Source organism: Triturus cristatus, chromosome 3_2 (assembly GCF_964204655.1).
Source record: "Triturus cristatus chromosome 3_2, aTriCri1.1, whole genome shotgun sequence".
Taxonomy (NCBI): Eukaryota; Metazoa; Chordata; class Amphibia; order Caudata; family Salamandridae; genus Triturus; species Triturus cristatus.
Window position 1 is genome coordinate 509,655,546 of NC_140584.1, and position 13,771 is coordinate 509,669,316.

General features: G+C 41.5%; 1 protein-coding gene across 4 annotated transcripts in view; it reads left to right on the forward strand.

Moving 5' to 3' along the window:
- USP47 (ubiquitin specific peptidase 47) overlaps positions 1 to 13,771 on the forward strand; it is a 1,403,064-nt gene that overhangs the window by 783,651 nt on the left and 605,642 nt on the right. For all 4 annotated transcript variants that reach the window (XM_085648190.1, XM_085648191.1, XM_085648188.1 and 1 more), the window contains one exon: positions 4,862 to 5,069. In XM_085648190.1, coding sequence (XP_085504316.1) covers positions 4,862 to 5,069 — 208 coding nt within the window. The remainder of the gene's footprint in view (positions 1 to 4,861; positions 5,070 to 13,771) is intronic.

The window sequence follows — 13,771 nt, forward strand, 5'->3', positions numbered from 1 at the left end:
GTCTTTGTGTCACCTATGGTGTGTTGTGCTTAGTTTGGTGGGGTTTCTTTTAGCTTGTTCAGCTGGCCACATGTCAGTCCTACTCTTTTGCCCTCCTCTGTGCTTCTCCTCTTCCTCCTTACTGCTTTACTTTCAGTATTATGCTTTGTGAGGCCCTTAACTGGTGTGGGCTTGAGCTGGTAGTTGGGCTTTGGGGCGTTTAGCTGGTATGCTCCGTTCAGGGCCCATTGTGTGGTTCAGACTCTGTAAAGCTGCTACATTTCTAGGTTTGGTCATGTCGGCGTTTGACCCCACCCTTAGTCTCTGCGACATGCAGTCATCCTTTACGATTAGGGTTATGTTAGCAGTGGTGGAGTCTGGTCATTCTCTGTAGATTCACCAGATTTCTGCCTATCCTTGTCCCAGCTATCGCCAAAGCTTTTGTCCCTTGATGCTGTGAGGAAGTGGAAAATGGAGCTGCTGTTAGCAGCCAAGTGACTGCATTATTCCATGGCGTACCATAGTGCTCAGTCTTTCTTTCTGCATCTCTGGATTTCATTGGAAACATCATTGCATAGATAGGTGTTTCATTCTCTGTGGCCCTCTGACCATGATTCATCCTATGCTGGCCTCACTGCACCTGTAACATCGGTGGTTCTGCCTATGCTATTGCTGACCGGGCTTCTCTCTACATTTCATGCATCTTGTAGTTTACATTTGTGACCTCTGCTGCCTTGCTTCTACTGGTTACTGACCATGGTGCACTGTATTTTCCCTTGCGTGCTGTGTTTTTCTCAGCTTTCCTCTTCACCATCACAGTGCTTCGCACTCATTCCCTCATAGATGCTCTCAGTCACTTTGTGTGAGTGTTCCTTTTAATCCCTTTCATTGCTTGGTGGTGAGCAGTCCTGCAGCTCCACACTACCTTCCTCTGTCACTGCTAAAAAAAAAATAAGCAAAATAAAGATTTCTCTATGATTTTGGAAGTTCTCCCTCCTGACCCAGTCAATTGCTTCACAACCAATGCATTTATTTTCATATTCAAAGAAGACCATATGTTCACCTGCTTCTCACAACGCCTCTGTCTCTCTCTGCCCCCTCATAAACTCCCTGTTTCTTGCACATTCACAGAACCATGTTGCTCTGGGTGACCCCAGACATCCTTCCTTCAGGGTCTTTTCTCTATTACACCCCGACCGCAATATGTTCTAGTGTCCTTGGATTTGTTAACTTTCTGTTCATTTGCTCACCTTATGGTGAGTTCTATTTGCCCTTTTTACTTGCCAGACCCAGCGCTGAGGATACCTGTTACAGAGCTGTTGGAGCAAGGATGAGCGCAGTGCATATCTCCTTGTCCCTAAACCATTTTAAGTTCCCAAAATGGATAAAGAGTCAAATAGGACAAGCTACGGGGAGAGCAGAAGTAATACTGATTGCAGGGGGCTACAGTGCAAAACATGCATAAAATGGAGTTGGTGTTAAAAAGGTGCAGGATACATTTCTACAACTACATAAAAGGTGTACAAAAATGTATGTCAGTTTAACATATTATGTATCCTCATGACCAGCCTTTTTTTCCCTAATTTCCTGTAGCAGCTTAAGAAAAGCTTAGCAATTGTACCATTTGTTCAGCCACATAACTGAAATTCCAGCACTAAAGTGTATTGACTATTGTATTGTAAATGCATTTGTATAGTGCTTACTACCCCTAATGAGGCGTCGAAGTGCTTTTTCAGCGAGTAGTACGCTGCTCCCGAACCCATAAAGGATTAGTGGTGAATTAGTATAGTGAAATATGAAAGGAATTTGAGTGATGGATATGTTAGTCTGTTATTTGGATTGAAAAGGTTAGTGGAGGGATAGAAGAGGGAAGGATTTAGAAATCTTTTTTATGTTTGTTTTGGAGCTCATAGCTGTAGGAGGAGGCTTGGGATGAGTCAAAGGGAGTTGGAGGGGGAAGAGTCAGTGGGAAGGGTGTAGAAAGGCTTGTTTTGGGGGATTGGAATAGTGAAAGAGGTTTGAGATGATGCAAGGAAGGGAAGAGTCTAGAAAGGGTTATTTTGGGGATCATGCTTTAGGGTTTGGGTAAATGACAGTGAAGGTAGAGGATATATAGATGTATAGGGTGAGAAATAGGGTAGTGCAGTGGATATGCTGAATTAGAAGATATGTAGATTAAAGATGCATTAAATAAACTCTGGCTTTCAAGTGTTGCACTTTAGATTTTATTTATACATTTTCTTTGTAATTCAATAGTGAAGCAATTGTAGATGAATAGTTATTATCAAAGATTTACTTATTTATGCAGTCACTTATATACACACTTCTATACATTTTAAAAACATAGAATAATGTAACTCTCAGTAATATGTACATTTGTTAAGCAGAACTAATGATTATATTTTAAAAAAATACATTATTAGTCTACACGTTTATACAAAGCAATACACATATATAGGTACATACCTATAGTACAAATACATGCTTAGATACAGAGGGATATGCTGTATATTTCTGTTTGCGTATGTGGGGGAAGAGCCAATTTTTGAGTAGTTTTCTGAAGATAAGGTGGTTATCTGTGGATCTTATGTTGTTTTTTTTTTCTTGTATCTTGGGATTGCGAGGCTCTGTGCTACTCTAGTACGGAGGTTCCTTTGTTGAATGTGTTTGGTGATTTTATTCCTGATGAAGAGTGGTCCTGTTCCATGTATCCCTTGGTGGGTGATACAAAGCAGCTTGAACGTGTATCTTCTGCCAACCGGTAACTAATGCAAGGCTTTCAAGGCAGAGGAGATGTGATCTTGTGGTTTTATATGTAAGAGTAGTCTTGCAGCCGAGTTCTGAATTCGTTGTAGTCTTTTCATGGTTGTTAAATGTGATCTCTCGTAGAGGCTATTGGCGTAATTGAGTTTGGACAGAACAAGGGAGATGGTAGCCTGGACCTTGTGTGGAAATCCCAAAAGGGAGCAGATTTGTCACAGTTTTTATAGTAACAACGCTTGATCTTGCTAGTTTGTCCACTTGGGCATTCATTTATAGCTTGGAGTCCATGGTCATTCCAATATTTCTTACTTCCTTTGATACTTTAGGCGGTGTTCACAGATCATCAGGCCAGACGGCGAGTGGGTCATAATGTATCCAATTGCCACACATGAGTATTCCCATTTTGGAAGCATTCAGTTTGAGATGGCTCCACGTCATCCATTGATCCATGGCTCTGAGACAACTGAACATTTGCGAGTTTCCAATGTGTTTGAGGCATTCCAGTTGAAGGAGTATTTGCATGTCATCTGCATAGTTATAGCACGTGAGGTGAAATTGATTGATCAGCGCCAGTAATGACTTCATGTAGATTTTGAAAAGCATTGGTGAGATGATGGTGCCTCTGTGAAGTATGGTTTGGATGAGAAAAGTGAGGTATGGATGAAATTAGTTCTGTTGCAATGGTAGGATTCGATCCAGTCTAGAGCTGTCCCCTCTATGCCGGCTATCCAGTCTAGAGCTGTCCCCTCTATGCCGGCTTCGTAGAGTCTTTGTATCCGTTTCATGGGCAACTATGTCAAAGGCATAGTGCGGTCAACTGTGCTCTTTGTCATCTAAGGTAGCAAGGATGGCAGATTCTGTGCCTCTTCCTGGCTGGACGGATTGCCGTTTGGAAGTCTGAAAGTATGGCATTATCTTCAATGCATTGAGACTTCTGGGCGAATGCTGCTCTTTCTATCAGTTTGCCCAGGAAAGGTCCATTTGTAATCGGCCTGTAGTTGTCAGGGTTCAGCGGGTCCAAGTTTGTATTCTTCAGTAATGGGCGTATGTATGACTTTTGAGTTCTTCTGGAAATATTTAGGTAGTTAAGGAATTGTCGATGATTCTTCTTACTGGAGTGGCAGCAGATGTTGTTAGAAGAATTGTCTTGAAGGTTTGCGGTGGACACAGGTCAGAAGGGCTGCTGGCAGGCCTGCTTGCTTTGACCAGGTGCATAAAATTAATTGTGTGAAATGTGTTTTGAAGGAACGGAGAGGTTGGGTTAGAGTTTTCTTGGATTGTTTTGTAAAAGGGTCAGTGCTATTGCTTTGTCTTTGGGGGGGATACAATATAAGGGGGGAAGAAGAGGAGGACCTAAACTCAAAGCCTAAGAACAGGGACGGGAGGGTGGGGCAAAAATGCTTGTTGAATTGAAGTTTGCATACTGGTGTTACCAACCGATAGCCAGAAGACTGCTATCTGCCCTGCTTAGGGAGCACTCAAAAATAACACTAGTATAGTCTTTCTAGTTATTATTCCTTTGCATGTCATATGTCAGTTCTCCAAGTGGTCTTCTAATTTTATGTTCATAACACATTGTGTAGGTCTTCAGTCTAGATGGGAATCGAAAGTGATATTTTGAAACCTTTAACTTGATTGCACTTTTCACCATTCTCTCAAGGTCAATAGGAGGCCTTTAAGTTTGTGCAGGGTGTGGCGAATACACTACTGATACAAACTTAAAGAGGAAAATATTACTCGAATACAGCAACATGGTAGCTGTTTTAGATTTACGTGCCACTAATGCGTACCCTCCACTGTTGAGTAGATGTCGAATGGAATGATATTATGCACTTGCATACAGATCAGCTACATGGTAACAAAAAAAGCTGCCAATCTGAAAACTGCTTTGTGATTGGTATTGTGGGTTTCTGGACGATGTTGTAGGGAGTTATTTTAGACCGGATACGTTGCATTTTTCAAGAGTAACCACTACTACATGGCATAACATTTACACAGTACACACATTTACAAATGATATCGCACTTCAAAACTATTGGTACAGGTAGGTTATTTTTCCATTTCCTTTGTGAATCGATAATGTGTTCATAAATAATATATATTCTTTTTTTCCTTTCAGATTATGGATTTAGAAGGGGTAGTTCCTCTGGATTGCTGTCGCCTTGTTAAATATGATGAGTTCCACGATTATCTCGAACGTTCATATGAAGAAGAGGAAGATAGTCCAATGGGACTTTTACTTGGGGCGGTAAAATCATCCTATATGTTTGACCTGCTGCTAGAAATAAGAAGACCGGATCAAGTTTTTCAGTCCTATAAATCTGGTGGTAAGTAATACATAACTGTGTAATTGATGAATATCTGCCTTCAGATCTGCTCTCAATGAATACCTCATCTTACAATAATTGTATATACATAAAATAAATGTATGTAATGTCATACTAAAGCTATGTAATGTAATTCAATATTCATTATTTAGAATGTCATCGCCCACACCCATTTCTTTGTATCCACCCAAACTGCTAGATGTATATAATATTTCCAGTCAAAAAGTTCGAAGTTATGTGAATAATAAATAAAAAAAAGGAGGGAGTTTCCCCCTAGGATGCTAAGCCTTTTTTGTTTGCAATTTGGTGTACTTCGTGCTTACACTATTATAACTTTTTTTAACACATAAGGTATCCACACCAAATTTGTGTCCTTTTTTTTCTTAACGTGCTGGGGATTCTAACCATACCCAAGGCTTGTAGATTCTCCAGGAGCGGACCAAGAAAATGGCCAAAATATAGAACAGTTTTGTTGGGGTGTTTTTGCTAAAAATGGGGAAAATAGCACTGCAAGAATCAGCATATTTAAGAAAAAATAATAATTCTCCAAAACATTTTATCAACAAAAGGTTTGATAGTCTTCGACCACCATCTTCTCAGCTTTCGGGAACAAGGACAGTTGTATCCTAAACAGTTATTTTTTACCATAGGTTTTGCATTTTTCTAGGAGGTTGTCCATTTTACCTCATTTTTTTGGTTTCAATGTACTTGCAGTTTGAGCCGGAAACCGGTACAAAACCAATGGGTGATCCTAGAAAGCTATACATTTTGGAAAAGCAGACCAAATTCTGTATTCAGCAAGTGATCATTTGTTTAGACCCCACAAGGGATTCCCAAAGAAACTAACTGTTGAAATAAAAAACAATAAAAAAAAAAGTTTGTGGGAAAAAACAGCCATTTGTTACTACATTTTCATCTGTAACTTCTTGTCACGATGGCCGATTTACAAAATCTATATACGTTGCGTCTACTACACCCTTCTGTTCGCGGGAATATATAGGGTTTGTAAGTTTAGCAAGTAACCAAAATACCCAGAGCCAACATCTGAGCTGCACTTTTCAATTCTTTTTCATTGTGTACCAACTACTCAGCACTTCATATGGTAAAATTGAAAAGAATGAAAACGGGTATGAAGGAAACTTATGTATTTCTGAAATGTAGACAAGATACCGAGTTTAGGAACATTGGTTGTACACCTCTGAATTTGGGGTTACCCATACTGTCATGTGATTTGGAGTGTATTTTGCAAAATGTTTTAATTGTTAAATATTGACTTACATTTTAAAGCCACATTTTGAAATGACAAATGCAGAGAAATCTAATTGGTAGTAACAAGTGTTCTACTATTTTGTGTTCCCACATGTCTCTAGATAAAAATAGTACTTGTGTGGCTTGGCCTAGCTTCTGTGGCACAAAACACCCCAAAACGTGACCTGGAGACACATAAATAGCATAATCCGCTTTTTTTTCACAATGTGTGTAGCTGCAGCTTTTGGGCAGTAGCTCTGCTGCCACCCAGGGATACTTACCAAACCTGTACATTTCTGAAAACTAGACACCAGAGGGAGTCCAGGGTGATGTGACTTGTTTGGCTCAGGCCAGGTTTTCTTACGCAGAAGCCCTTGCAAACCTCTAACCTCTGCTGAAAACACAAATTTTCCTCACATTTCTGTGAAGGAACACAAATTTTCTCCTACGCATGGGTCCCCTAAAGACAACTTCTGGAGACTGCAGGGAGCTACACATTTCCTTCCACACAGGGTTCCCCCAAGTCTCCTGATAACAAGCATTTGCAATGCAGTAGGTTCGCATTAACGCGAGTTTGAGCTATTGACATTGCAAATGACAAAAATAAAAGGCATTGTATTTGTTTTTAAAACATAAATCAAAGGCAATGTCATTTACAATGCCAATAGTTTAAACTCGCGTAAATTCGCCGTGTGTGGGTGTGTGTAGGTGGGTGTGTGTGCGTGCGTGTGTGTGTGTGTGTGTACGTGTGTGTGTGTGTGTGTGTGTGTGTACGTGTACGCACACACAGTGTGCTTGTCCTCACCGCATTTAACCTTGTGATTCCGCTGACACCAGCTCTCTAATTGAGGTGCCAGCTCATGCACAGGTCGTGGTAAAGTTAGCGTAATTTGAAACTCTTAATTAAATGTTTACTAAGTAAGAACGGTTCAGCTGGTATGTACCCCAGTGTGTATAGTAGATGTGTCACCACACTTGTTTCCCCTTTGTGTCTCAGTGAGCTGCCTAAATACCCTGAATGCGAAGTCCTAAGCGGGCATTTGCCCTTTCTGTTTCCTCTGTAAAATGTTAATTAACTGCCGCTTTTTTAGATACTTGTATTTACCCTCCTGTTATCTTGTTTTAGATAACCACAAACATAATTTATCTCTTTTTCTAACTCGAAATCCCTAGAAGGTGTAGATGTGTCGAGAAAAGGCATCCTTTTATCTGCAGCAGTGTTTCCCCAACCGTGAGCCGCAAGCCGATTATTGGTGGGTGGTAAAAGTCCAAGCACTAAATAGAGATGACTTTAAGTTCTGTATTTATGTTGTCACATTTGCTGCCTTCAGTGACAGAGGTCAAATGTCAGACTATGACTTCTTACAAATTGCTGCACCGACTTGCATTCTCGTTCGCTTGTCTCGTCATTATATCACATTGCTGCCCTGACTCTTAACGTGAAGGATAGGCTGCATACACCCGTATACCCTCACTTTTTCTGTTCCAATCCCTTGGCTCCCCCAACGAAAATCCCTCTGGGCTTTAAGAAAAGTATTGACCTCCCATAGAAGAGTTAAGACAAAAGGGTGAGTCGGGCTGGCTGATTAATCTGCGCACTGTCATGGCAGCAATCTACCAAACGATTAGTATCTAATCCTCGCTAGAGCACAGTGCTACCGTAGAATTGTTTTTAGGGTTTAAACAAACTGTCAAACTTTAATAATTCAGCCACTGCTGTCTTGTTAGCCATTGCACTTTTGTTTCTGGGACTTATAGTTTCACCTTTAGGATTAAATGTAGGTCCTTAAACATTCAAGCTGGCTAGGGGTAGTTGGGTTTATAGCCAGGCTTTAATTAAAGGGTCACAAGAACTAAACTCCTGTATGCAACAATGTTAACAACAGAACCAGGAGGAACGTCATCAGGCTGCGAAAGCGGTACAAGGTCAAACCGATGGCAGGAAGTAGTCTGTGTAAGAGGCAGCAACATTACAGCATATCCGGCTCCTATGGAGAGACCCCACCACACGCCACCCCCCTCCCCAGCGCCTTGAGACCCTAATGTTTGAGTAGCTGCGCTTTACAAGAACCCTGATTGATTGAGAGACCAGTGCTCATCGCAATGACCGTTGCAGGATGACCACTACGGGTACTTAGCATGTATACAACGTCACTTCTAGATAGCAGCCATGAAATCTTAACCCACTGACATTTGTTTACGTATGTGCAGGATAACAGAAGAAACATGAAGAAACCCCAGCAGAAGATGTAAAAAGCTAGCCCTCTCTAGATGTCTGGACAGAATGCTCCACAGGTGGATAGACCAATGTAGTACTGCAAAAAAATAGAACAGACGCACTGCAAATAACAAGGCCAGGGAAGGTCAAATGTGACGGCGACATCACTTTCAGACAGACATTACTGGCATTGTAATTAATACGCCATCGTCCCTGCCTTTCATATCCCGATTATTATTTTGTAATACGTGCCCTGTGTTCAGGTGAACGATAAAGCGTAGCTTGGAGTGTTGAAACCTTAAAGAAGAAGAGTCGTGTCTCAACAAGCCCATCCCCTTCGCCCCCCTCCCCCCCAAAAAAACAACCAGCAATAATGAAGGGAAGTCTGGGCAATAATGAATAAGCCAAGCCGTTCAGCAATGGTAACGATTTTGTTGCTTCTTTCCAACCATGATATTTCAGTCCCTACCACACAAGCGCTGATACAAAGTCAAACTACTGCTTTACTTGTCACAAAGGAACGCAGTGAGTGGATTACCAGCGCAGAAACAATCGAAGCTGACCAGCAAACAGACGGGTTACATGCCGGAAACCAGTGTGGCACGTGCCCCATGACCCCTGCCATGTAACTCGGAAGGATTTGAGGACGTGGCTGAAAGCCTTGCCTGCGGTTTACGAGCAGCGAGTTAATGGCACACAGCCGACCAAGCACTCAGCATTAGCAAAAGGCTCATACATGGTATGAACTCTGATCTATTTAATGGAGCCTGACAACATATTTCAAGCTGCGGCTCTCCTCGCGTTGAAATCACTATTACAACGGAAATTAAGCTCCTCGATAGCAGCGCGACCTAAATGAAACAGTAAATCGTGCTATAAACCACAGAGATGGAGTTTGGCCGTCTCACCCTCGTCCCCTTCACACTAACAACAAGCGCTCACCATAGCGCTGTTTATATTTGCATCGCGCTTTCACTTTTAGTGAAAGCGAAAACCCGATGCAAAAATAAACATGCGGCACCCTGTTTCCTTTTGGCTTGTTTACATAACACGCCTCTTAGATAAGAAATTGCTTCATGACAGCTGTGAAGCTGGAGACCCAGTCCGGATGGGCCGTCCTAAAAGGACAAAGGCCGGTAACAGTGTAGTGGAGGCAGGGTTTTGCCTGCACACAATGCTATGTTAGCATAAGCGTTTTAGATATTAACGCCATCTTGCCACTTTGCTGCTTTTGCACACGACACTACAGGTAGTTGTTATTACAAGTAAAACTGCTTGCTTGCTTTTCTTCACAAGAGAACGGTCTGTTTTTCACATCTTTAGACGTGCACCGCGACCTTAGTCTGAACATTGTGTGCAGAGACCGTCAACTTCAAATAAAATGGATGCTGTTGAATTCAGGTTGATCGGCCCACGCTCTAGACACAACAAGCACACAGCTGCAAATACCTGAAACTCAGGTGCCTTTAATATTGCATTTGCATGCATGATTCAGACACTTGCAGAAAAAACTTTCCAGACAAAGAGAGCAGAACTGATCCTGTGATGAGATTCACCTAAGCTGATCTTTGAGGTATGGGGTTCCCCTTTCAAACCCAGAGACCTTCTATTATTGTATAAAACTAGCTTACTAGCCAGGGGAGGGTGGTGCACAAGGTATTATAGGACCTGTTTCCACTATCATTGTAATATGATTTCTCCCTTTGTTCTTTATGGTATTGTAACAATGCTGATGGTTTTATTTTTGATCATTTGTCTGCTTATGTTAGTCAAAGTACTGCACCTTAGAGCACGTAGTTAAAAATAAACATTTTAAACTTTTCTGTGTCTCTGGTTGCTCACGTTGTGGACTGATATGAGAATAACAACGAAAGGGTGTTTCTGATTCCCACCATTCCTGAGAGTGCTCTAAGTCGCTTGTTCTGGGTTGCGTAATCATTGGTAGCTTCGAGAAGATACGGAGAACGAATGACACTGATGCTAGTCGGATAGGGGTTCTGGGTACTGAGGTGAGTTTTTTGGTACACCACAATTCACTGAGGTCCTGGATTCCTGCGCATAGTTATGTGCATGAGCAGAATCCCCGCAACAACAGAAGCCTCATTTTCAGTGGGAAGCCACCGTTTACCATAAATTGTGACGCTTCCCAATGAAAATGAGGGGCGGGGCTTCAAGCCCCTTCTGAAATATACTCGCCCACAATATGTCTCGCAGACGCTAGCAGCGCATGCGTGCTGCAACGCAGGTCTGCGAGACCTAAAAGTGATTCCTCACTTATGTGGCACATTACCCTGGAGTCCTCTGGTGTCTAGTTTACAAAAATATCTGTAATTGGTACGTTTTCCCTAGAGACAATGTACATTCTGGCAGTGAAAGTCGTAAAAGACAAACATTACTGCACACTTAACCACTGCTCAAGTACACACACATACTGGTTGCATTTCTAATGACGGTAAGTGAAAAGTTCAAAAGGTAAATTTTTATTAACAATCGATTTCACAAAATTGAAACTGCAGAAATCACTGTTAAAAAGACATTTAAAATTTCATTTCCTGTGATATTTGAGCTGTAAAGCCATGAAAAGGCACCGACGGCTGTACAGGCCATTCACGTACCTTTTTTGCGTCACACACTTAACCATTCGACACCGGTGATTGTGAAAACAGAACATAAAGAAGAAAAAGTAAGAAAGAAAAGGACTAATCAAGTACAATAAAGAAAAATCAGACACAGAAAAAATCAAAAAAGAAGGAATAGAAGGAAAGATTCATAAAAGCATAAAACAGAAAAGGAGAAATATAGAAAACAAGCTTGAGTTCGAATTTAGCCTCCAAAAGAAACATGATAAAGTACAGGATAGATGAAGCAATGAATTGATCATTTCCCACTGGAGGGAAAAAGAATTAATAAAAAGATGATGTGCCTTTGTTTCCAAAAAAAGAAAAGAAATGGGACTTGTATAAAGAATCATCTTTATTGATGTTTCAGATTTTGAGAAAAATAAGTATCATTTTGCTTGTTAATGTCACTTTCACGTTTTAATATAAAAGAAACAAAAAACGACATCCTCCAGAAGGCATAGGGGCACACTGCATTGTGGCAGGAAATGATGTAACAACTATTTGAATATATGTATGGGCGTGCCCAAAAGCCAGGTTGATCGTGAGCAAGGAATCATGGCATTCCGAAATGCGTAGATCTTGCTTTGCCTAACCAGCTCGTTATTTGAAGGATTTAAAATAAAAAGTGCAAACGTTTGTATCCCTCCGGCTGGAGAGATTGTGTGTGTATGTGTATGTATATATATATATATCTACACAAACACGAATCCCGGAAGTGCGGGGCTTCAGATTACGGCGGTCCTGGATGGGCTCCGGTGGCCCTAAACATTACACACGCACCTTTCCGAAAGTCACGAAAAGAAATCCAGGACACCCAAGGCTTTAAATGTAGGAGCACCTTTCTTTTAGATATATATATATATATATATATAGATATAGATATAGATATATATATATATATATATATAGATATAGATATATATATATATATATATTACACACGCACCTTTCCGAAAGTCACGAAAAGAAATCCAGGACACCCAAGGCTGCTGTTCACCAAGTTTTTAATCCAGGCAAGTGATAGCCTTCACCAACGCGTTTGCGAAACGCGTTGGTGAAGGCTATCACTTGCCTGGATTAAAAACTTGGTGAACAGCAGCCTTGGGTGTCCTGGATTTCTTTTCGTGACTTTCGGAAAGGTGCGTGTGTAATATATATATATCTATATATAGATCTATATCTATATATATATATCTATATCTATATATATATATATATATATATATATATATATCTAAAAGAAAGGTGCTCCTACATTTAAAGGTTCCACACATGGCGTTCTCGGGTCGTGAAGGCGCCCCGCTGCTTAAGTGCGGATCCAATGCCGGAAATTGAAAGGCACGATTGGAATGGCGTGTCCAGTTGCAAGGACAGAAAAAGAAGCTTGGCACCAACTTGGCAGTTTTTCAGCAGCCCACTGTGGTAATGAACATATGTGAGGGGAACAAGGTTGCGGCACCTACTAAAGGTTAGACATTTGATGAACTACTAATACCATCATGCACTACTTGCATACGCCCATTGGGGCGGGATATATAAATTGAACTGATGCAAAGTTACCTGTCTGCTGCCTATCCTCCAGTGAAGCCATGCCAGTGACCAAGGGCGAGGCACGCCCGAAACGCGTATGCAGAAAATGGCGTATTTTGAGCTGGAAACGTGAAGTTGTTTGCCTTGCAGTCTTTGTTAATAAAAAGAGTATAAGAACGCCATGTGTGGAGCCTTTAAATGTAGGAGAACCTTTCTTTTGGATTTATAAACGGCTTGCCCGGGTCATGAAGGCGCCCCGCTGCTTAAGTGTGGATCCAATGCCGGAAATTGAAAGGCACGATTGGAATGGCGTGTCCAGTTGCAAGGACAGAAAAAGAAGCTTGGCACCAACTTGGCTGTTTTTCAGCAGCCCACTGTGGTAATGAACATATGTGAGGGGAACAAGGTTGCGGCACCTACTAAAGGTTAAAGACATTTGATGAACTACTAATACCATCATGCACTACTTGCATACGCCCATTGGGGCGGGATATATAAATTGAACTGATGCAACGTTACCTGTCTGCTGCCTATCCTCCAGTGACGTAGTCAGCAGTGGATTGCGGTCGCGTGAGTTATAGTTCCCTTTACTAACTATAGCGGGGGAATTTCATTGGTTTTTTACGAGGGAAATGTCCAGCTAACTATAACATGTGTGAAACCTATGGTTTTTTAAGTGAATTTGCAAGGTTTTTTAAATGCTAATTCCTAACTATAACGTGTGTGAAACCTATGGTTCCTATGGAATCCTCGCAAAATTTTCAAAATAGGTGGGGCGCTCCGCTCCGCTCCTACCCTGAAAGTCTCGGGGTGATTCGTCAAGCGGGGGCCGAGAAAAAAGGGGGGTCCCAAAACACGTTTTCCCCATGCATTTTTCCATAGGGACCTTTAGTCCAAGGTACAGCCCGAACGGCTGAACAGAATTACTTGAAATTTGGCAGAGAGGTAGTCCTCAGGTCAGGGAAGTGCCTTTTGCAGGTCTGGTGTCAATCTGTTCAGTAGTTCCTGAGAAAATCAAAAGTAAAATCATATATATATGTGGGCGGAGCCTAACCACACATCTCATCCTGAGATCTGATTGGCTG